The sequence below is a fragment of the Somniosus microcephalus genome, unplaced genomic scaffold, assembly GCF_052327205.1.
Source record: "Somniosus microcephalus isolate GS21.2 unplaced genomic scaffold, FLI_Smic_1.0 unresolved_chr9, whole genome shotgun sequence".
Lineage (NCBI taxonomy): Eukaryota > Metazoa > Chordata > Chondrichthyes > Squaliformes > Somniosidae > Somniosus > Somniosus microcephalus.
The window spans coordinates 2,831,468-2,856,819 of record NW_028225187.1 but is presented as its reverse complement, the minus strand read 5'-3'; the positions used below and the strand labels follow the sequence as shown (position 1 = coordinate 2,856,819).

At 57.4% G+C, this 25,352-nt stretch overlaps 1 protein-coding gene across 5 annotated transcripts in view; it reads right to left on the bottom strand.

The window, feature by feature from the left end:
• Positions 1 to 25,352, bottom strand: part of LOC147084224 (NACHT, LRR and PYD domains-containing protein 3-like) — a 299,061-nt gene that overhangs the window by 89,616 nt on the left and 184,093 nt on the right. For 2 of the 5 annotated variants that reach the window (XM_085979476.1, XM_085979480.1), the window contains exons 1-2: positions 11,785 to 12,170; positions 2,429 to 2,480 (exon numbers count right to left, since the gene is read on the bottom strand). The exons of 2 other annotated variants lie outside the window; for them this stretch is intronic. In XM_085979476.1, coding sequence (XP_085835602.1) covers positions 2,429 to 2,477 — 49 coding nt within the window. In that variant the 5' untranslated portion in view covers positions 2,478 to 2,480; positions 11,785 to 12,170. Of the gene's footprint in view, positions 1 to 2,428; positions 2,481 to 11,784; positions 12,171 to 25,352 lie in introns of those variants that run through there. One more of the 5 variants, XM_085979479.1, reaches the window with a different exon arrangement.

Genomic DNA, 25,352 nt, shown 5'->3' with positions numbered 1-25,352 from the left:
TTTTCCTCAGATCCCCAGTTGCGGGGCTGTGTGTTTAGTTTGGGGATTTTCCTCAGATCCCCAGTTGCGGGGCTGTGTGTTTAGTTTGGAGATTTTCCTCAGATCCCCAGTTGCGGGGCTGTGTTTAGTTTGGAGATTTTCCTCAGATCCCCAGTTGCGGGGCTGTGTGTTTAGTTTGGGGATTTTCCTCAGATCCCCAGTTGCGGGGCTGTGTGTTTAGTTTGGGGATTTTCCTCAGATCCCCAGTTACGGGGCTGTGTGTTTAGTTGGGAGATTTTGCTCACAGTAAATTTCCGGCCTCCTGAGACTCCCCCATTCTCACTGCTCTGGGCGGAAATGCACCATTTTCTGTCCCAACTGCCAATGAACCCACCGTGCCCTCCACCCCCGGACCAGCCCCTGTATTGTGAGTCAGTTCAGCTCATTCCCCGGGACCTGATGAACCCACCGCCCCCTCCACCCCCGGACCAGCCCCTGTATTGTGAGTCGGTTCAGCTCATTCCCTGGGACCTGATGAACCCACCGCGTCCTCCACCCCCGGACCAGCCCCTGTATTGTGAGTCGGTTCGGCTCATTCCCCGGGACATGATGAACCCACCGCTCCCTCCACCCCCGGACCAGCCCCTGTATTGTGAGTCGGTTCAGCTCATTCCCCGGGACCTGATGAACCCACCGCCCCCTCCACCCCCGGACCAGCCCCTGTATTGTGAGTCGGTTCAGCTCATTCCCCGGGACCTGATGAACCCACCGCCCTCCACCCCCGGACCAGCCCCTGTATTGTGAGTCGGTTCAGCTCATTCCCCGGGACCTGATGAACCCACCGCCCCCTCCACCCCCAGACCAGCCCCTGTATTGTGAGTCGGTTCAGCTCATTCCCCAGGACCTGATGAACCCACCGCCCCCTCCACCCCCGGACCAGCCCCTGTATTGAGAGTCGGTTCAGCTCATTCCCCAGGACCTGATGAACCCACCGCCCCCTCCACCCCCAGACCAGCCCCTGTATTGAGAGTCGGTTCAGCTCATTCCCCGGGACCTGATGAACCCACCGCCCCCTCCACCCACCCCCCCCCCCCCACCACCAGAGGAACAATAGTTTCTCTATCTATCCTGCCAACTTCTTTAATCATCTTAAACACCTCAATTAGATCGTCCCCTCATCTTCTATATTGAAGGGTATACAAGCCTAGTCTTTGCAACCTGTCCTCATAATTGAGCCATTTTAGCTCAGGTATCATCCGATGAATCCCCTCTGCATCCCCTCCAAAACCAACAACTCTCTCCTGAGGGGCAGTGCCCAGACTGAACAACATGTGGAACAATATTCACTACTCAAAAATATAATGAGACAGAGTTTATCAAATTTAAAAAGAACCATTACTAAACCATGGCAACAGGAAGTCTTACCAATTATATGTATCTACATACCCTACTGCTCAGAACCAACAGGTTCCTGCTCCTGGACTGCCGAGTACATGGACAGTTTACACTGAATGTTTCAGTCTTTCAGATATAAATTGGAGCCAAGACCTCTGGTACTGAGATCTGACAGATTGTTACCCTGACAATAGAGGAAATCACTCACCGACAATAACTGAAAACAGAAATAACAAAACCAGCATCACATGTTCGGAGTTTAGTGAAGAACATTAACCCTGAACATTCAGCCAGTGTTTCTAACCATGAAGCTGCGATTCCAATAACGGATTTTTTACACCACCAGACCTGACACTGTGGCTTTACTGAATCCACCGCCAGTTCCAGCTGTACAGGACATTAAGCAGTGCCACATCTACAGAAATACATCAATAAAATAGTCACATTGTTGGAGATACACCCTGTGACCGCTGGAAATCAGATTGTCTTAAACTATCTAAATCTGTTACTGTTATGGAATGGTATGTATCCATACACCTGGATCATGGGACCAACAAGAAACTTTTTCTGACAACACAAAATAATTTTACTAATCATTAAAATATAAGGTTTACATATCATTTTATCAGTTTTTACTAAAACGATAATCATTTAATTCAACTGCCATCGTGAAATTCAGAAATAGATTTACTGATAGAAAATAACTCAGTAAATCCAGCGTCAGTTCAGAATTGTAATTCACAACATGGTGCAGTTTGTCACGGAGTGCAGCTTGGAACAGAAACATAGAAGATAGGAGCAGGAGTAGGCCATTCGGCCCCTCGAGCCTGCTCTGACATTCAATGAGATCATGGCTGATCTGATCTTAACCTGAAATCTTCTATCACTCTCCATCCACCCGAGCCCATGTGATCTCCCAGGAGAGGCGAAAAACCAGATAAATGACCCAATGGCCAATTTGGGAGAAAAAAATCTGGGAAATTCCTCTCCGACCCATCTAGGCGATCGAAACTCGTCGAGATCACTCTGTCCCTATATTTTCTACAGTACTTACCTTCTGTAAAGGCGATCTCCACCCTAGCCAGGAACAGGAATAAAACCATCTCCTGAAATCTAACACAGAATTAGAACACAGTAGGATCAGAACCAGGCTACACAGCCCCTGGGCCCACTCCACTACCCACAGGGCCATGACCATTCCGAACCTAGACTCATGTCCAATTTCCTGCCCGCTCCCTGTAACCCTTAATTCCCTTTACTTCTAGGAAACTATCTATTTCTGTTTTAAATTTACTTAATGATGTAGCTTCCACAGCTTTCTGGGGCAGCAAATTCCACAAACCGACCACCCTGAGTGAAGAAGTTTCTCCTCATCAGTTTTGAAAGAGCAGCCCCTTATTCTAAGATTATGCCCCCTCGTTCTAGTTTCACCCATCATTGGGAACATCCTCACCGCATCCACCCGATCAAGCCCCTTCACAATCTTGTATGTTTCAATAAGGTCGCCTCTCTTACTTCTGAACTCCAATGTGTAGAGTCCCAATCTACTCAACCTCTCCTCATATGTCCACCCCCTCATCCCCGGGATTAACTGAGTGAACCTTCTTTGTACTGACTCGAGAGCAAGTATGTCTTAAGTATGGACACCAAAACTGTATGCAGTATTCCAGGTGCGGTCTCACCAATACCTTGTACAACTGCAGCAATACCTCCCTGTTTTTATATTCTATCCCCCTAGCAATAAAAGCCAACATTCCATTGGCCTTCTTGATCACTTGCTGCACCTGCATACTAACTTTTTGAGTTTCGTGCACCAGGACCCCCAGATCCCTTTGTACTACGGTACTTTCCAGTTTCTTGCCATTAAGATAATAACTTGCTCTATGATTTTTCCTGCCAAAGTGCATAACCTCACACTTTCCAGTATTGTATTCCACCTGCCAAATCTCTGCCCACTTACTTAGCCTGTCTATGTCCCTTTGCAGGTTTTTTATGTCCTCCTCACTCACTACTTTCCATCCCATCTTTGTATCATCTGCAAACTTTGATATGTTACACTCGGTCCCCTCCTCCAAATCGTTAATATAGATTGTGAAGAGTTGGGGACCCAGCACTGACCCCTGCGGAACACCACTAGTTACTGGTTGCCAGTCTGAGAACGAACCTTTTATCCCAACTCACTGCTTTCTGTTAGAGAGCCAATCCTCCACCCACGCCAGAATATTACCCCCAATCCCGTGATTTTTTATCTTGAGCAATAATCTTGTGTGGCACCTTGTCAAATGCCTTTTGGAAGTCTAAATACACTACGTCCACTGGTTCCCCTTTATCCACCCTGTATGTTACTTCCTCAAAAAACTCAAGCAAATTTGTCAAACATGACTTCCCCTTCATGAAACCTCGAGCCTGCTCCGCCATTCAATGGGATCATGGCTGATCATCCAAATTCAGTGCCCGGTCCCTGCTTTCTCCCCATATCCCTTGATCCCTTTAGCCTTAAGAAATATATCTAACTCCTTCTTGAATATATTTAATGAGTTGGCCTCTACTGCCTTCTGTGGTAGAGAATTCCACAGGTTCACCACTCTCTGGGTGAAGAAATTCCTCCTCATCTCTGTCCTAAATGGCTTACCCCTTATCCTTAGACTGTGACCCCTGGTTCTGGACTCCCCTGCCATCGGGAACATCCTTCCTGCATCTAGTCTGTCTAGTCCTGTTAGAATTTTATAAATTTCAATGAGATCCCCTCTCATTCTTCTAAACTCCAGCGAGTATAAGCCCAATCGACCCAATCTCTCCTCATACATCATTCCTGCCATCCCAGGTATCAGAAACATTGAAACATAGAAGATAGGAGTAGGCCATTCGGCCCCTTCAGCCTGGTGAATCTTCGCTGCACTCCTTCCATGGCAAGTACATCCTTCCTCAGATAAGGCGACCAAAACTGCACACAATACTCATGGTGTGGTCTCACCAAGGCCCTGTACAACTGCAGCAAGACATCCTTGTTCCTGTACTCAAACCCTCTTGCTACGAAGGCCAACATACTATTTGCCTTCTTAACCGCCTGCTGCACCTGCATGCTTACCTTCAGCGATTGGTGCACAAGGACGCCCAGGTCTCGTTGCACTTCTCCTTCTCCCAATCTATTGCCAATCAGATAATAATCAGCCACCTTGTTTTTGACACCGAAGTGGATAACCTCGCATTTATCCACGTGAAATTGCATCTGCCATGCCTCTGCCCAATCACCCAACCTGTCCAAATCATATTGGAGTTTCTCTGCATCCTCCTCACAGCACACACGTCCACCCAGGTTTGTGTCATCTGCAAACTTGGAGATATTACATCTCGTTCCCTTGTCCAGATCATTAATATATATTGTGAATAGCTGGGGTCCGAGAACTGATCCCTGGGGTACCCCACTAGTCACTGCCTGCCACTCGGAAAAAGAGCCATTTATTCCAACACTTTGCTTTCTGTCTGCCAACCAGTTATCTATCCAAGTCAATACCTTGCCCCCAATCCCATGTGCCTTAACTTTACACGCTAATCTCTTATGCGGGACCTTATCGAAAGCCTTCTGAAAGTCCAAACACACCACATCCACTGGTTCTCCCTTACCTATTTAACCAGTTACATCCTCAAAAAATTCCAGTAGATTAGTCAAGCACGATTTACCTTTTTAGATCCATGTTGACTTTGTCCGATCCGGTCACTGTTTTCCAAGTGCTCTGCTATTACATCTTTTATAATGGACTCTAGCATTTTCCCCACTACCGATGTCAGGCTTATCGGTCTGTAATTCCCCATTTTCTCTATACCATCTTTTTTGAATAGTGGGGTAACATTAGCTACCCTCCAATCCATGGGAACTATTCCAGAGTCTATCGAATTTTGGAAGATGACCAGCAATGCATCTACTGTTTCTCGGGCCACTTCCTTAAGTACCCTAGGATGTAAATTATCAGGCCCTGGGGATTTATCGGCCTTCAATCCCATCAATTTCCCTACAAATACTGATTTCTTTCAGTTCCTCCCTCTCATTAGACCCTATGTTCCCCGACATCTCTGGGAGGTTATTTGTGTCCTTTGTGAAGACGGAACCAAAGTATGTATTTAATTGGTCTGCCATTTCTTTGTTCCTCATTATAAATTCCCCTGATTCTGACTGCAAGGGACCTACACTCAACTTCACCAATCTTTTTCCTCTTCACATATCTATAAAAGCTTTTACAGTCAGTTTATATGTTCCCTGCAAGCTTACTCTCATACTCTATTTTCCCCCTCTTAATTAATCCCTTTGTCCTCCTTTGCTGAATCCTAAACTGCTCCCAACCCTCAGGATTACTGCTTTTTCTGGCCAATTTATATGTCCTCTCCTTGGATCTTATGCTATCCCTAATTTCCCTCGTTAGCCACGGTTGAGTCAACTTTTTTTTTATTGTTATGCCAAACAGAGATGAACAAATTCTGTAGTTCATCCATGCGATTTGAATGTTTGCCATTGCCTATCCACCGTCAACCCTTTGAGTAACATTCCCCAATCAATCCTACCCAACTCGCGCCTCATACAGGTAGACTATCCTTTATCCGAAAACCTCGGGACCAGCCGTGTTTCGGTTTTTGGAGAATTTCGGATTTCGGAAGGTGGGCCGGCAGGGGTCCGTGGGGGGGGGGGGGGGGGGGGGTGTCGGCGGGGGGGTCGTGCGCACGACCCCCCGCCGACCCCAACCCCCGCCGACTTACGGTCAGGGTCGGCGGGGGTCCGCGGGGGGGGGGGGGTCGGCGGGGGGTCGTGCGCACGACTTACGCTCAGCGTAAGTCGGCGGGGGTCCGGGGTGTCTGCGGGGGGTCGTGCGCACGACTTACGCTGACTGAAAAAACCTTCGGTTTTTAGAGGGTTTCGGAAGTCCGGATAAAGGGTAGTCTACCTCTACCATCGTAGTTTCCTTTATTTAAATTCAGGACCCTAGTCTCCAAGTCAACTACTTCACTCTCCATCTTAATGAAGAATTCTATCATATTATGATCGCTCCGACCCAAGGGGCCTCGCACAACAAGATTGCTAATTAATCCTCTCATTACATAATACCCAGTCTAAGATGGCCTGATCTCTAGTTGGTCCCTCAACATATTGGTCCAGGAAACCATCTTGTATACACTCCAGGAATTCCTCCTCCACAGTATTGTTACTAATTTGGTTAGCCCAATCTATATGTAGATTAAAGTCACCTGTGTTAACTGCTGTGCCCTTATTGCACACTTCTCTAATTTCCCTTTTAATGCCATCTCCAACCTCAGCATTAATGTTTGGGGGTCTATATGACACTCCCACTAACGTTTTCTGCCCCTTGGTATTTCTCAGCTCCACCCATACAGATTCCACATCATCAGAGCTAACATCCTTCCTTACCATTGTGTTAATCCCTCTAACCAGCAATGCTACCCCACCTCCTTTTCCTTTTTGTCCATCTTTGCTGAATATTGAATACCCCTGGATGTTGAGTTCCCAGCCTTGGTCACCCTGGAGCCATGTTTCCGGAATCCCAATCATACATCCGTTTACCTCTATTTGCACAGCTAATTCATCCACCTTATTACGAATGCTCCTCGCATTAAGACACAAAGCCTTCAGGCTTGTTTTTTTAACACTTAGACCTTTTTAGAATTATTATTTACTGTGGCCATGTTTGATTTAAACCCTTGATTTCTCTGTCTGCCACTTTTGTTTTTCTCCTTCCTGTCTTTTGCTTTTATCCTTGTTTCCCTTTCCTCTGTCTCCCTGCTCATGTTCCCAACCCCCTGCCATTTTAGTTTAAACCCTCCCCCACAGCACTAGCAAACACTCCCCCTAGGACATCGGTCCCGGCCCTGCCTAGGTGCAAACCGTCCATTTTGTACTGGTCCCACCTCCCCAGAACCGGTTCCAATGTCCCAGGAATTTGAATCCCTCCCCCTGGCACCATTCCTCTAGCCACGTATTCATCTGAAGTATTCTTCTATTTCTACTCTGACTAGCACGTGGCACTGGTAGCAATCCTGAGATTACTACCTTTGAGGTCCTGTTTTTTTAAATTTACCTCCTAACTCCCTATATTCAGCTTTTAGGACCTCATCCCGTTTTTTACCTATATCGTTGGTACCTATATGCACCACGACAACTGGCTGTTCACCCTCCCCTTCCAAAATATTCTGCAGCCACTCAGACATCCTTGACCCTTGCACCAGGGAGGCAACATACCATCCTGGAGTCACGTTTGCGGCCACAGAAACACCTATCTGTTCCCTGTACAATAGAATCCCCTATCACTATAGCTCTCACTCTTTTTCGTCCCGTCCTGTGCAGCAGAACCACCCACGGTGCCAGGAAGTTGGCTGCTGCTGCCTTCCCCTGATAAGCCATCCTCCCCAACAATATCCAAAGCGGTATATCTGTTTGAGAGGGGTATGACCACACGGGACCCCTGCACTACCTGCCTGCGCCTACTACTCTGCCTGGCCATCACCCATTCTCTTCCTGCCTGTGCAGCCTTTACCTGCAGTGTGACCAACTCCCTAAATGTACTATCCACGACGTCCTCAGCATCGTAAATGCTCCAGTATGTATCCACTCGCAGCTCCAGCGCCGCATGTGGTCTGCCAGTAGCTGCAGCTGGATACACTTCCCGCACACATGGTTGTCAGGGACACAGGAAGTGTCCCTGATTTCCCACATAGTGCAGGAAGAGCATACCATGGCACAGAGCTCTCCTGCCATGACTTACCTGTTAATTAAATCAAATTAAATTAAAAGTGAGGCAGGTATGGGGACCCAGGAGGTGGAGGAGCCTCAGCCTTTGCAATTGTCCAACAGGTTCGAGGTTCTTGCGGCCTGTATGGGTGAAAGCGGTGGCTGCAGGGTGGATGAGCAAACTGACCGTGGCACCGAGGTACAGGAAGCGATTCAAGCGGGGGGAGTTAATAGGAAGATAGTGGTCATTGGACAGCATAGTCAGGGGGATAGATACAGTTCTCTGCAGCCAAGAGCGGGAGTCCAGACAGCTGTGTTGCCTGCCGGATGCCAGGATTCAGGACATCTGCTCTGGGCTGGAGAGGAACTTGCAGTGGGAGGGGGAGGAGCCAGTCGTCGTGGTCCATATAGGTACCAATGACACAGTTAGAACTAGGAAAGAGGTTCTGCTGAGAGACTGTGCAGCTAGGGGCTAATTCAAAAAGCAGAACCTCAAGGGTAATAATGTCTGTATTATTACCTGAGCCACGAGCAAATTGGCATAGGGTAAATAAAATTAGAGAGATGAATGCGTGGCTCACAGACTGGTGTGGGAGAAATGGGTTTTGATTCCTGGGGCACTGGCACCATACTGGGGAAAGTGGGATCTGTATCGTTGGGACGGTCTTCACCCGAACCATGCTGGGACCAGTGTTCTGGCGAGTCATATAACTAGGGCGGTAGAGAGGGTTTTAAACTAAATAGTGGGGGCAAGGGATCAAACTTGTTGAGATGTGGTAAATCAAAGAGTGGAGACAAGGCAACAGAGAAAGGTATTAATATGGGAAATGATAAACAGACCGTGACAGGAAGGGATAGAGAGGACAAATCTAAGAGTAAATCAACAGATAAGGCTAGAGGTTACAAAAATAATAAAAGGACAAAACTAAAGGCTCTGCATCTGAATACACGTAGCATTCGAAACAAAACAGATGAACTGATAGCGCAAATAGAAATAAATAAGTCTGATCTGATCGTCATTACAGAAACATGGCTGCAGGATGACGTCGATTGGGACCTGAATATTGAAGAGTACGTGACATTTAGGGAGGACAGAAAGCTAGGAAAAGGTGGAGGGGTGGCTCTGTTAATTAATGGTATTAGCACAATAGAGAGGGATGACCTAAGTTCAGGAAACCAGGATGTAGAAGCAGTTTGGGTAGAGATGAGAAATGATAAAGGCAGGAAGTCACTTGTGAGAGTGGTGTACAGGCCCCCTAACAGTAACCACACGGTAGGATGGAGTATAAAGGATGAAATAATGGGAGCTTGTCAGAAAGGTACGGCAATAATCATGGGGGATTTAATCTACACAGAGACTGGAAAAATCAGACCGGCAAAGGTAGCATAAATGAGGAGTTCATAGAATGTTTTCGGGATAGTTTCTTACAACAGCACGTTCTGGAGCCAACCAGAGAGCAGGCTATACTAGACCTGGTATTGTGCAACGAGATAGGATTAATTAATGACCTCATAGTGAAGGAGCCCCTAGGTAGCAGCGATCATAATATGATTGAATTTTACCTTCAGTTTGAGGGAGAGAAGAGTGGGTCCTAGACTAGTATTTTAAGCTTAAATAAGGGCAATTCTGAGGGCATGAAAGCAGAGCTAGCTAAAGTGAACTGGCAAATTAGGTTAAGGGAGAGGTCAATAAAGATGCAGTGGCAGACATTTACGGGGATATTTCAGAATACACAGAATAGATACATTCCAAAGAGAAAGAAAATTTCCAAGGGGAGGACGCACCATCCGTGGTTAACTAAAGAAGTTAAAGAAAGTATCAAACTTAAAGAAAAAGCAGATAATTGCGCAAAGGCGGCTGGCAGCTCAGAAGATTGGACAGAATATAAAAAACAGCAGAGCATGACTAAAAGATTAATTAAGGAGAGAAAAATTAGAGTATGAGAGAAAGCTAGCTAGAAATATAAAAACAGATAGTAAGAGTTTCTATAGATATTTAAAAAGAAAAAAAAAAAAGTGTTAACAAAGTGAGCATTGGTCCTATAGAAAGTGAGTTTGGGGAATTAATAATGGAAAATAAGGAGATGGGAGCTGAATTGAACAGGTATTTTGCATCGGTCTTCACTATAGAGGATTCAAGTAACATCCCAGAAATAGCTGTAAATCAGGAAATGGAAGGGAGGGAGGAACCAGTGTGTATCTGAGTCAGTCAATCAGACTCTCTCTGACCTTTCTCCCCAGTCCATCTCCAGGACCAGTGTGTATCTGAGTCAATGGGACTCTCTCTGACCTTTTTCCCCAGTCCATCTCCAGGACCAGTGTGTATCTGAGTCAATGGGACTCTCTCTGACCTTTCTCCCCAGTCCATCTCCAGGACCAGTGTGTATCTGAGTCAATGGGGCTCTCTCTGACCTTTCTCCCCAGTCCATCTCCAGGGCCAGTGTGTATCTGAGTCAATGGGACTCTCTGACCTTTCTCCCCAGTCCATCTCCAGGACCAGTGTGTATCTGAGTCAATGGGGCTCTCTCTGACCTCTCTCCCCAGTCCATCTCCAGGACCAGTGTGTATCTGAGTCAATGGGACTCTCTCTGACCTTTCTCCCCAGTCCATCTCCAGGACCAGTGTGTATCTGAGTCAATGGGACTCTCTCTGACCTTTCTCCCCAGTCCATCTCCAGGACCAGTGTGTATCTGAGTCAATGGGACTCTCTCTGACCTTTCTCCCCAGTCCATCTCCAGGACCAGTGTGTATCTGAGTCAATGGGACTCTCTGACCTTTCTCCCCAGTCCATCTCCAGGACCAGTGTGTATCTGAGTCAATGGGACTCTCTCTGACCTTTCTCCCCAGTCCATCTCCAGGACCAGTGTGTATCTGAGTCAATGGGACTCTGACCTTTCTCCCCGGTCCATCTCCAGGACCAGTGTGTATCTGAGTCAATGGGACTCTCTGACCTTTCTCCCCAGTCCATCTCCAGGACCAGTGTGTATCTGAGTCAATGGGACTCTCTCTGACCTTTCTCCCCAGTCCATCTCCAGGACCAGTGTGTATCTGAGTCAATGGGACTCTCTGACCTTTCTCCCCAGTCTATCTCCAGGACCAGTGTGTATCTGAGTCAATGGGACTCTCTGACCTTTCTCCCCAGTCTATCTCCAGGACCAGTGTGTATCTGAGTCAATGGGTCTCTCTCTGACCTTTCTCCCCAGTCTATCTCCAGGACCAGTGTGTATCTGAGTCAATGGGACTCTCTCTGACCTTTCTCCCCAGTCCATCTCCAGGACCAGTGTGTATCTGAGTCAATGGGACTCTCTGACCTTTCTCCCCAGTCTATCTCCAGGACCAGTGTGTATCTGAGTCAATGGGTCTCTCTCTGACCTTTCTCCCCAGTCTATCTCCAGGACCAGTGTGTATCTGAGTCAATGGGACTCTCTCTGACCTTTCTCCCCAGTCCATCTCCAGGACCAGTGTGTATCTGAGTCAATGGGACTCTCTCTGACCTTTCTCCCCAGTCCATCTCCAGGACCAGTGTGTATCTGAGTCAATGGGACTCTCTCTGACCTTTCTCCCCAGTCCATCTCCAGGACCAGTGTGTATCTGAGTCAATGGGACTCTCTCTGACCTTTCTCCCCAGTCCATCTCCAGGACCAGTGTGTATCTGAGTCAATGGGACTTCCTCTTACCTTTTTTCCCGGTCGATCTCTGGAAGCTCTTTGAATCGGAAGGGTTCTCTCCAGTTGGTGCTCTCACAATCCTGTGTTGGTTCACCTGCTGTCGATCCTCAGTCGACAATCCCTGTTTACTCTCAGCTGTGAACCTTTCTCAATCACTCAGTCTTTCACCGGGAGATCTAATTGTGGCAGGACTGAAAATAACAACATGAAGAGTGTGAAGTAATGTAATGTAGACTTTTCTTCTGCTTAATAAAAATAAAAGTTTGGGTCCGAGTGCTTCTGTCTGATTTTTGTCCCTTTTCTCAGATCCCCGCCATGGCGTCCAGCAAATCACACTGCCTGATCTCACTGGGCCCATCCTCCCCGGGTTACACACTGATCTCACTGGGCCCATCCTCCCCGGGTTACACACTGTCTGATCTCACTGGGCCCATCCTCCCCGGGTTACACACTGTCTGATCTCACTGGGCCCACCCTCCCCGGGTTACACACTGTCTGATCTCACTGGGCCCATCCTCCCCGGGTTACACACTGTCTGATCTCACTGGGCCCATCCTCCCCGGGTTACACACTGTCTGATCTCACTGGGCCCATCCTCCCCGGGTTACACACTGTCTGATCTCACTGGGCCCATCCTCCCCGGGTTACACACTGTCTGATCTCACTGGGCCCATCCTCCCCGGGTTACACACTGTCTGATCTCACTGGGCCCATCCTCCCCGGGTTACACACTGTCTGATCTCACTGGGCCCATCCTCCCTGGGTTACACACTGTCTGATCTCACTGGGTCCATCCTCCCCAGGTTACACACTGTCTGATCTCACTGGTCCATCCTCCCCGGGTTACACACTGTCTGATCTCACTGGGCCCATCCTCCCCGGGTTACACACTGTCTGATCTCACTGGGCCCATCCTCCCCGGGTTACACACTGTCTGATCTCACTGGGCCCATCCTCCCCGGGTTACACACTGTCTGATCTCACTGGGCCCATCCTCCCCGGGTTACACAGTCTGATCTCACTGGGCCCATCCTCCCCGGGTTACACACTGTCTGATCTCACTGGGCCCATCCTCCCCGGGTTACACACTGTCTGATCTCACTGGGCCCATCCTCCCCGGGTTACACACTGTCTGATCTCACTGGGCCCATCCTCCCCAGGTTACACACTGTCTGATCTCACTGGGCCCATCCTCCCCGGGTTACACACTGTCTGATCTCACTGGGCCCATCCTCCCCAGGTTACACACTGTCTGATCTCACTGGGCCCATCCTCCCCGGGTTACACACTGTCTGATCTCACTGGGCCCATCCTCCCTGGGTTACACACTGTCTGATCTCACTGGGCCCATCCTCCCCGGGTTACACACTGTCTGATCTCACTGGGCCCATCCTCCCCGGGTTACACACTGTCTGATCTCACTGGGCCCATCCTCCCCAGGTTACACACTGTCTGATCTCACTGGGCCCATCCTCCCCGGGTTACACACTGTCTGATCTCACTGGGCCCATCCTCCCCAGGTTACACACTGTCTGATCTCACTGGGCCCATCCTCCCCGGGTTACACAATCATAGAAACTTACAGCACAGGAGGGGGACATTCGGCCCATCTTGTCCGAGCCGGCTGACAAAGATCTATCCACTCTAATCCCACTTTCCCGCACTTGGTCCGTAGCCCTGTAGCTTACGGCACTTCAAGCAGTTTTTAAACGTGATGAGTGTCTCTGCCTCTAAAACCCTTTCAGGCAGTGAGTTCCAGACCTCCACCACCCTCTGGGTGTAAATAACTCTCCTCAAAACCCCTCTAATCCTGTGACCCTCTGCTTTAAATCTATGCCCCCTGGCTGTTGACCTCTCCACGAAGGGAAATAGGTCCTTCCTATCCACTTAATCTAGGCCCCTAATAAATTGATGCACCTCAAGCGAGTCTCCCGCTTGGCCTTCTCTGTTTGAGAAAACAACCCCAGCCTATCCAATCGTTCCACATAGCAAAAATTCCCCAGCCCAGGCAAAATCCCCGTAAATCTCCTCTGTACCCCGTCTAGTGCAATCACATCCTTCCTGTAATGTGTTGACCAGACCAGCACGCAGTATTCTAGCGGAGGCCTAGTGTTTTATACAGTTCACACATCACCTCCCAGCTCTTCAAATTCAAATCGCTTTATTGGCATGATGACAAGGTACATCTTGTTGCCAAAGCATCGAAAAACATTCATGGTTGAACACAAAAATACAGATCTATCCATAGAGTGTATAAACAGATATATCCCCGAGTGTATAAATATACATTCATATAATTTGTATATACTCTTCTCTTATATTTAGTGGTTGTCCCTCTGTTTATGGCAAGCTGTAACATAGTGTGCCGCTAAGGTTACACAATTTCTCTCTTCCCCGAGTAGGTATGGGAGTTTTTGGTCGTCATTCAAATTTCTGAATTCCGGGCATATTTTTGTGAATTTTGGGTGGAAATTCCCCCTTATGCCCTGATATTTTCTACAAGCTGTGAGGAAGTGCATCTCTGTCTCCACCACTCCCTGACTGCAGTGAGCATATCCTGTCCTCTCTTGGTAGCCGGGTCTGCCTGTGTCTACCTTTTTCGATCGCCAGGCTATGTTTACTAAGTCTGCACATTGTCAAGGTTTTTCTCAGTTTGCTATCCTTTACCATGGTCAGGAAATCAGCCATGTTGTATTGTCTGTTTAGGGCCAAGTAGCAATTGAGTTTGTTTTGGTTTTTTGTTGTTTCTGCCCAATATGACAGATATTTTTCCTTTTGCTTAGTGACGATTGTGTTGGGTCCAATTCTCTGTGTTATGCTGTCACTTCGACCCAAACACCCCCCCACCGGCCCGCCCCTCCGAGCCAAACCCCCCTCCCCCACCCCCGGCCCGCCCCCCCACCGGCCCCCCCGCTCACCGCCCCCCCCAGCCCTTCCACCCAAACACTTCCCCCGCCCTTCCACCCAAACACTTCCCCCTCCCCCCCTTGGACCCAAACACTTCCCCCCTCTCCCCCCCACCCAAACACTTCCCCCCCTCCCCCCCTGCCCTCGGACCCAAACACTTACCCCTCCCCCCCGAACCAAACACTTCCCCCTCCCCCCCCCGACCCAAACACTTCCCCCTCCCCCCCTCCGACCCAAACACTTCCCCCTCCCCCCACACCCTCCGACCCAAACACTTCCCCCTCCCCCCCCAACCCAAACACTTCCCCCGCCCCGCCCGCCCCCCCGACCCAAACACTTCCCCCTCCCCCCCCGACCCAAACACTTCCCCCTCCCCGCCCCGCCCTCCGACCCAAACACTTCCCCCTCCCCCCCCCGCCCTCCGACCCAAACACTTCGCCCTCCCCCCCCGCCCTCCGACCCAAACACTTCGCCCTCCCCCCCCCGCCCTCCGACCCAAACACTTCCCCCTCCCCCCCGCCGCCCTCCGACCCAAACACTTCGCCCTCCCCCCGCCGCCCTCCGACCCAAACACTTCGCCCTCCCCCCCCCCGCCCTCCGACCCAAACACTTCGCCCTCCCCCCCCGCCCTCCGACCCAAACACTTCGCCCTCCCCGCCCCGCCCTCCGCCCCAAACACTTCCCCCTCCCCACCCGCCCTCCGACCCAAACACTTCCCCCTCCCCCCCGCCCTTCGACCCAAACACTTCCCCCTCCCCCCCGCCCTCAACACTTCCCCCTCCCCCCCCCTCCGACCCAAACACTTCCCCCTCCCCCCCCGACCCAAACACTTCCCCCTCCCGCCCTCCGACCCAAACACTTCCCCCTCCCCCCCTCCTCCGACCCAAACACTTCCCCCTCCCCCCCCCCCGACCCAAACACTTCCCCCTCCCCCCCCCCGACCCAAACACTTCCCCCTCCCCCGACCCAAACACTTCCCCCTCCCCCCCCTCCGACCCAAACACTTCCCCCTCCCCCCCCTCCGACCCAAACACTTACCCCTCCCCCCCCACCCTCCGACCCAAACACTTCCCCCTCCCCCCCTCCGACCCAAACACTTCCCCCTCCCCCCTCCGACCCAAACACTTCCCCCCCACCCTCCGACCCAAACACTACCCTCTCCCCCCCCCCCCTCGACTCAAACACTTCCCCCTCCCCCCCTCCAACCCAAACACTTCCCCCCCTCGACCCAAACACTTCCCCCTCCCCCCCCCTCCGACCCAAACACTTCCCCCTCCCCCCCCCCCCCGACCCAAACACTTCCCCCTCCCCCCCCGACCCAAACACTTCCCCCTCCCCCCCGACCCAAACACTTCCCCCTCCCCCCCCTCCGACCCAAACACTTCCCCCTCCCCCCCGACCCAAACACTTCCCCCTCCCCACCCCTCCGACCCAAACACTTCCCCCTCCCCCCCCCTCCGACCCAAACACTACCCCTTCCCCCTCCCCCGCCCCAAACACTTCCCCTTCCCCCTCCCCCGCCCCAAACACTTCCCCCTCCCCAAACACTTCCCCCTCCCCCGACCCAAACACTTCCCCCTCCCCCCCCCTCCGACCCAAACACTTCCCCCTCCCCCCCCGACCCAAACACTTCCCCCTCCCCCCCCTCCGACCCAAACACTTCGCCCTCCCCCCCCCCCGACCAAAACACTTCCCCCTCCCCCCCCCTCCGACCCAAACACTTGCCCCTCCCCCCCCGCCCTCCGACCCAAACACTTCCCCCTCCCCCCCGCCCTCCGACCCAAACACTTCGGCCTCCCCCCCCGCACTCCGACCCAAACACTTCGCCCTCCCCCCCGGCCCTCCGACCCAAACACTTCCCCCTCCCCCTCCGCCCTCCGACCCAAACACTTCCCCCTCCCCCCCGCCCTCCGACCCAAACACTTCCCCCTCCCCCCCTCCGACCCAAACACTTCCCCCTCCCCCCCTCCGACCCAAACACTTCCCCCTCCCCCCCGCCCTCCGACCCAAACACTTCCCCCTCCCCCCCTCCGAACCAAACACTTCCCCCTCCCCCGCTCCACCCTCCGACCCAAACACTTCCCCCTCCCCCCCCGCCCCAAACACTTCCCCCTCCCCCCCCGAACCAAACACTTCCCCCTCCCCCCCCGACCCAAACACTTCCCCCTCCCCCCCCTCCGACCCAAACACTTCCCCCTCCCACCCCCACCCTCCGACCCAAACACTTCCCCCGCCCCGCCCGCCCCCCCGACCCAAACACTTCCCCCTCCCCCCCGACCAAAACACTTACCCCCCTCCCCGCCCCGCCCTCCGACCCAAACACTTCCCCCTCCCCGCCCCGCCCTCCGACCCAAACACTTCCCCCTCCCCGCCCCGCCCTCCGACCCAAACACTTCCCCCTCCCCGCCCTCCGACCCAAACACTTCCCCCTCCCCCCCGCCCTCCGACCCAAACACTTCCCCCTCCCCCCCCGACCTCCGACCCAAACACTTCCCCCCTCCCGCCCTCCGACCCAAACACTTCCCCCTCCCGCCCTCCGCCCCAAACACTTCCCCCTCCCGCCCTCCGACCCAAACACTTCCCCCTACCCCCCTCCGACCCAAACACTTCCCCCTCCCCCCCTCCGACCCAAACACTTCCCCCTCCCCCCCCTCCGACCCAAACACTTCCCCCTCCTACCCTCCGACCCAAACACTTCCCCCTCCGACCCAAACACTTCCCCCTTCCCCCCTCCGACCCAAACACTTCCCCCTCCCCCCCCTCCGACCCAAACACTTCCCCCTCCCCCCCACTCCGACCCAAACACTTCCCCCTCCCCCCCCGCCCTCCGACCCAAACACTTCCCCCTCCCCCCCGGCCCTCCGACCCAAACACTTCCCCCTCCCCCCCTCCGAACCAAACACTTCCCCCTCCCCCGCTCCGCCCTCCGACCCAAACACTTCCCCCTCCCCCCCCGCCCTCCGACCCAAACACTTCCCCCTCCCCCCCCGAACCAAACACTTCCCCCTCCCCCCCCGACCCAAACACTTCCCCCTCCCCCCCCCCGACCCAAACACTTCCCCCTCCCACCCTCCGACCCAAACACTTCCCCCGCCCCGCCCGCCCGACCCAAACACTTCCCCCTCCCCCCCCGACCCAAACACTTCCCCCGCCCCGCCCCGCCCTCCGACCCAAACACTTCCCCCTCCCCGCCCCGCCCTCCGACCCAAACACTTCCCCCTCCCCGCCCCGCCCTCCGACCCAAACACTTCCCCCTCCCCGCCCCGCCCTCCGACCCAAACACTTCCCCCTCCCCGCCCTCCGACCCAAACACTTCCCCCTCCCCCCCGCCCTCCGACCCAAACACTTCCCCCTCCCCCCCCGCCCTCCGACCCAAACACTTCCCCCTACCCCCCCCCCGCCCTCAACACTTCCCCCTCCCCCCCCCCGCCCTCAACACTTCCCCCTCCCCCCCCGCCCTCCGACCCAAACACTTCCCCCTCCCCGCCCTCCGCCCCAAACACTTCCCCCTCCCCGCCCCGCCCTCCGACCCAAACACTTCCCCCTCCCCACCCGCCCTCCGACCCAAACACTTCCCCCTCCCCCCCCGCCCTCCGACCCAAACACTTCCCCCTCCCCCCCGCCCTCCGACCCAAACACTTCCCCCTCCCCCCCCTCCGACCCAAACACTTCCCCCTCCCCCCCCCGACCCAAACACTTCCCCCTCCCGCCCTCCGACCCAAACACTTCCCCCTCCCGCCCTCCGACCCAAACACTTCCCCCTCCCCCCCTCCGACCCAAACACTTCCCCCCCCCCTCCGACCCAAACACTTCCCCCTCCCCCCCCGACCCAAACACTTCCCCCGCCCTCCGACCCAAACACTACCCTCTCCCCCCCCCCCTCCGACCCAAACACTTCCCCCCCCTCGACCCAAACACTTCCCCCTCCCCCCCTCCAACCCAAACACTTCCCCCCCTCGACCCAAACACTTCCCCCTCCCCCCCCCGACCCAAACACTTCCCCCTCCCCCCCCTCCGACCCAAACACTTCCCCCTCCCCCCCTCCGACCCAAACACTTCCCCCTCCCCCCCCTCCGACCCAAACACTTCCCCCTCCCCCCCCTCCGACCCAAACACTTCCCCCCTCCCCCCCCTCCGACCCAAACACTTCCCCCCTCCCCCCCCCTCCGACCCAAACACTTCCCCCTCCCCCCCGACCCAAACACTTCCCCCTCCCCCCCGACCCAAACACTTCCCCCTCCCCCCCCCTCCGACCCAAACACTTCCCCCTCCCCCCCCCACCCAAACACATCCCCCTCCCCGCCCCGCCCTCCGACCCAAACACTTCCCCCTCCCCGCCCCGCCCTCCGACCCAAACACTTCCCCCTCCCCGCCCCGCCCTCCGACCCAAACACTTCCCCCTCCCCGCCCCGCCCTCCGACCCAAACACTTCCCCCTCCCCGCCCTCCGACCCAAACACTTCCCCCTCCCCCCCGCCCTCCGACCCAAACACTTCCCCCTCCCCCCCCGCCCTCCGACCCAAACACTTCCCCCTCCCCCCCCGCCCTCAACACTTCCCCCTCCCCCCCCCCCGCCCTCAACACTTCCCCCTCCCCCCCCGCCCTCCGACCCAAACACTTCCCCCTCCCCGCCCTCCGCCCCAAACACTTCCCCCTCCCCGCCCCGCCCTCCGACCCAAACACTTCCCCCTCCCCACCCGCCCTCCGACCCAAACACTTCCCTCTCCCCCCCCGCCCTCCGACCCAAACACTTCCCCCTCCCCCCCGCCCTCCGACCCAAACACTTCCCCCTCCCCCCCCTCCGACCCAAACACTTCCCCCTCCCCCCCCCGACCCAAACACTTCCCCCTCCCCCCCCTCCGACCCAAACACTTCCCCCTCCCCCCCCCGACCCAAACACTTCCCCCTCCCGCCCTCCGACCCAAACACTTCCCCCTCCCGCCCTCCGACCCAAACACTTCCCCCTCCCGCCCTCCGACCCAAACACTTCCCCCTCCCCCGACCCAAACTTCCCCCTCCCCCCCTCCGACCCAAACACTTCCCCCTCCCCCCCTCCGACCCAAACACTTCCCCCCCCCCCTCCGACCCAAACACTTCCCCCTCCCCCCCCGACCCAAACACTTCCCCCGCCCTCCGACCCAAACACTACCCTCTCCCCCCCCCCCTCCGACCCAAACACTTCCCCCCCCTCGACCCAAACACTTCCCCCTCCCCCCCTCCAACCCAAACACTTCCCCCCCCTCGACCCAAACACTTCCCCCTCCCCCCCCGACCCAAACACTTCCCCCTCCCCCCCCTCCGACCCAAACACTTCCCCCTCCCCCCCTCCGACCCAAACACTTCCCCCTCCCCCCCCTCCGACCCAAACACTTCCCCCTCCCCCCCCTCCGACCCAAACACTTCCCCCTCCCCCCCCTCCGACCCAAACACTTCCCCCCTCCCCCCCTCCGACCCAAACACTTCCCCCTCCCCCCCGACCCAAACACTTCCCCCTCCCCCCCGACCCAAACACTTCCCCCTCCCCCCCCGACCCAAACACTTCCCCCTCCCCCCCCTCCGACCCAAACACTTCCCCCTCCCCCCCCCCACCCAAACACATCCCCCTCCCCCCCCCTCCGACCCAAACACTTCCCCCTCCCCCCCGACCCAAACACTTCCCCCTCCCCCCCCCTCCGACCCAAACACTTCCCCCTCCCCCCGACCCAAACACTTCCCCCTCCCCCCGACCCAAACACTTCCCCCTCCCCCCCCGACCCAAACACTTCCCCCTCCCCCCCCGACCCAAACACTTCCCCCTCCCCAAACACTTCCCCCTCCCCAAACACTTCCCCCTCCCCAAACACTTCCCCCTCCCCCCCCTCCGACCCAAACACTTCCCCCTCCCCCCCCGACCCAAACACTTCCCCCTCCCCCCCCCTCCGACCCAAACACTTCCCCCTCCCCCCCTCCGACCCAAACACTTCCCCCTCCCCCCCTCCGACCCAAACACTTCCCCCCCTCCAACCCAAACACTTCCCCCTCCCCCCCCCTCCGACCCAAACACTTCCCCCTCCCCCCCTCCGACCCAAACACTTCCCCCTCCCCCCCCTCCGACCCAAACACTTCCCCCTCCCCCCCCTCCGACCCAAACACTTCCCCCTCCCCCCCTCCGACCCAAACACTTCCCCCTCCCCCCCCCTCCGACCCAAACACTTCCCCCTCCCCCCCCCTCCGACCCAAACACTTCCCCCTCCCCCCCCTCCGACCCAAACACCTCCCCCCCCCTCCGACCCAAACACTTCCCCCTCCCCCCCCCCTCCGACCCAAACACTTCCCCCTCCCCCCCTCCGACCCAAACACTTCCCCCTCCCCCCCTCCGACCCAAACACCTCCCCCCCCTCCGACCCAAACACTTCCCCCTCCCCCCCTCCGACCCAAACACTTCCCCCTCCCCCCCTCCGACCCAAACACTTCCCCCTCCCCCCCCGACCCAAACACTTCCCCCTCCCCCCCCTCCGACCCAAACACTTCCCCCTCCCCCCCCTCCGACCCAAACACTTCCCCCTCCCCCCCTCCGACCCAAACACTTCCCCCTCCCCCCCCTCCGACCCAAACACTTCCCCCTCCCCCCCCCTCCGACCCAAACACTTCCCCCTCCCCCCCCTCCGACCCAAACACTTCCCCCCCCCCCTCCGACCCAAACACCTCCCCCCCCCCGACCCAAACACTTCCCCCTCCCCCCCCCTCCGACCCAAACACTTCCCCCTCCCCCCCCTCCGACCCAAACACTTCCCCCTCCCCCCCCTCCGACCCAAACACTTCCCCCCTCCGACCCAAACACTTCCCCCTCCGACCCAAACACTTCCCCCTCCCCCCCTCCGACCCAAACACTTCCCCCTCCCCCCCTCCGACCCAAACACTTCCCCCTCCCCCCCTCCGACCCAAACACTTCCCCCTCCCCCCCCTCCGACCCAAACACTTCCCCCTCCGACCCAAACACTTCCCCCCTCCGACCCAAACACTTCCCCCTCCCCCCTCCGACCCAAACACTTCCCCCTCCCCCCCTCCGACCCAAACACTTCCCCCTCCCCCCCTCCGACCCAAACACTTCCCCCCTCCCCCCCCCTCCGACCCAAACACTTCCCCCTCCCCCCCTCCGACCCAAACACTTCCCCCTCCCCCCCTCCGACCCAAACACTTCCCCCCTCCCCCCCCTCCGACCCAAACACTTCCCCCTCCCCCCCTCCGAACACTTCCCCCTCCCCCCCTCCGACCCAAACACTTCCCCCTCCCCCCCTCCGACCCAAACACTTCCCCCTCCCCCCCTCCGACCCAAACACTTCCCCCTCCCCCCCTCCGACCCAAACACTTCCCCCTCCCCCCCTCCGACCCAAACACTTCCCCCTCCCCCCCTCCGACCCAAACACTTCCCCCTCCCCCCCTCCGACCCAAACACTTCCCCCTCCCCCCCTCCGACCCAAACACTTCCCCCTCCCCCCCTCCGACCCAAACACTTCCCCCTCCCGCCCTCCGACCCAAACACTTCCCCCTCCCGCCCTCCGACCCAAACACTTCCCCCTCCCGCCCTCCGACCCAAACACTTCCCCCTCCCGCCCTCCGACCCAAACACTTCCCCCTCCCCCCCCTCCGACCCAAACACTTCCCCCTCCCCCCCCCCTCCGACCCAAACACTTCCCCCTCCCCCCCTCCGACCCAAACACTTCCCCCTCCCCCCCTCCGACCCAAACACTTCCCCTCCCCCCCCTCCGACCCAAACACTTCCCCCCTCCCCCCCTCCGACCCAAACACTTCCCCCTCCCCCCCGACCCAAACACTTCCCCCTCCCCCCCCGACCCAAACACTTCCCCTCCCCCCCTCCGACCCAAACACTTCCCCCTCCCCCCCCCACCCAAACACTTCCCCCTCCCCCCCTCCGACCCAAACACTTCCCCCTCCCCCCCCCTCCGACCCAAACACTTCCCCCTCCCCCCCCCTCCGACCCAAACACTTCCCCCTCCCCCCGACCCAAACACTTCCCCCTCCCCCCGACCCAAACACTTCCCCCTCCCCCCCCGACCCAAACACTTCCCCCTCCCCCCCCGACCCAAACACTTCCCCCTCCCCCCCCGACCCAAACACTTCCCCCTCCCCAAACACTTCCCCTCCCCCCCGACCCAAACACTTCCCCCTCCCCCCCCCTCCGACCCAAACACTTCCCCCTCCCCCCCCCTCCGACCCAAACACTTCCCCCTCCCCCCCTCCGACCCAAACACTTCCCCCTCCCCCCTCCGACCCAAACACTTCCCCCCTCCAACCCAAACACTTCCCCCTCCCCCCCCTCCGACCCAAACACTTCCCCCTCCCCCCCTCCGACCCAAACACTTCCCCTCCCCCCCTCCGACCCAAACACTTCCCCCTCCCCCCCTCCGACCCAAACACTTCCCCCTCCCCCCCCTCCGACCCAAACACTTCCCCCTCCCCCCCCTCCGACCCAAACACTTCCCCCTCCCCCCACTTCCCCCTCCCCCCCTCCGACCCAAACACTTCCCCCTCCCCCCCTCCGACCCAAACACTTCCCCCTCCCCCCCTCCGACCCAAACACTTCCCCCTCCCCCCCCTCCGACCCAAACACTTCCCCCTCCCCCCCTCCGACCCAAACACTTCCCCCTCCCCCCCCCCTCCGACCCAAACACTTCCCCCCCTCCCCCCCCGACCCAAACACTTCCCCCTCCCCCCCCCTCCGACCCAAACACTTCCCCCTCCCCCCCTCCGACCCAAACACTTCCCCCTCCCCCCCTCCGACCCAAACACTTCCCCCTCCCCCCCCCGACCCAAACACTTCCCCCTCCCCCCCCTCCGACCCAAACACTTCCCCCCCCCTCCGACCCAAACACTTCCCCCCCCCCTCCGACCCAAACACCTCCCCCCCCCCTCCGACCCAAACACTTCCCCCTCCCCCCCCCCTCCGACCCAAACACTTCCCCCTCCCCCCCTCCGACCCAAACACTTCCCCCTCCCCCCCCCTCCGACCCAAACACTTCCCCCTCCCCCCCGACCCAAACACTTCCCCCTCCCCCCCGACCCAAACACTTCCCCCTCCCCCCCCGACCCAAACACTTCCCCCTCCCCCCCCGACCCAAACACTTCCCCCTCCCCAAACACTTCCCCCTCCCCAAACACTTCCCCCTCCCCAAACACTTCCCCCTCCCCCCCCTCCGACCCAAACACTTCCCCCTCCCCCCCCGACCCAAACACTTCCCCCTCCCCCCCCCTCCGACCCAAACACTTCCCCCTCCCCCCCTCCGACCCAAACACTTCCCCCTCCCCCCCTCCGACCCAAACACTTCCCCCCCCTCCAACCCAAACACTTCCCCCTCCCCCCCCCCTCCGACCCAAACACTTCCCCCTCCCCCCCTCCGACCCAAACACTTCCCCCTCCCCCCCCTCCGACCCAAACACTTCCCCCTCCCCCCCCTCCGACCCAAACACTTCCCCCTCCCCCCCTCCGACCCAAACACTTCCCCCTCCCCCCCCCTCCGACCCAAACACTTCCCCCTCCCCCCCCCTCCGACCCAAACACTTCCCCCTCCCCCCCCTCCGACCCAAACACCTCCCCCCCCCTCCGACCCAAACACTTCCCCCTCCCCCCCCCCTCCGACCCAAACACTTCCCCCTCCCCCCCTCCGACCCAAACACTTCCCCCTCCCCCCCCTCCGACCCAAACACCTCCCCCCCCCTCCGACCCAAACACTTCCCCCTCCCCCCCTCCGACCCAAACACTTCCCCCTCCCCCCCTCCGACCCAAACACTTCCCCCTCCCCCCCCGACCCAAACACTTCCCCCTCCCCCCCCTCCGACCCAAACACTTCCCCCTCCCCCCCCTCCGACCCAAACACTTCCCCCTCCCCCCCCTCCGACCCAAACACTTCCCCCTCCCCCCCCATCCGACCCAAACACTTCCCCCTCCCCCCCCCCTCCGACCCAAACACTTCCCCCTCCCCCCCCTCCGACCCAAACACTTCCCCCCCCCCTCCGACCCAAACACCTCCCCCCCCCGACCCAAACACTTCCCCCTCCCCCCCCCCTCCGACCCAAACACTTCCCCCTCCCCCCCTCCGACCCAAACACTTCCCCCTCCCCCCCCTCCGACCCAAACACTTCCCCCTCCGACCCAAACACTTCCCCCTCCGACCCAAACACTTCCCCCTCCCCCCTCCGACCCAAACACTTCCCCCTCCCCCCCTCCGACCCAAACACTTCCCCCTCCCCCCCTCCGACCCAAACACTTCCCCCTCCCCCCCTCCGACCCAAACACTTCCCCCTCCGACCCAAACACTTCCCCCTCCGACCCAAACACTTCCCCCTCCCCCCCTCCGACCCAAACACTTCCCCCTCCCCCCCTCCGACCCAAACACTTCCCCCTCCCCCCCTCCGACCCAAACACTTCCCCCTCCCCCCCCTCCGACCCAAACACTTCCCCCTCCCCCCCTCCGACCCAAACACTTCCCCCTCCCCCCCTCCGACCCAAACACTTCCCCCTCCCCCCCTCCGACCCAAACACTTCCCCCTCCCCCCCTCCGACCCAAACACTTCCCCCTCCCCCCCTCCGACCCAAACACTTCCCCCTCCCCCCCTCCGACCCAAACACTTCCCCCTCCCCCCCTCCGACCCAAACACTTCCCCCCTCCCCCC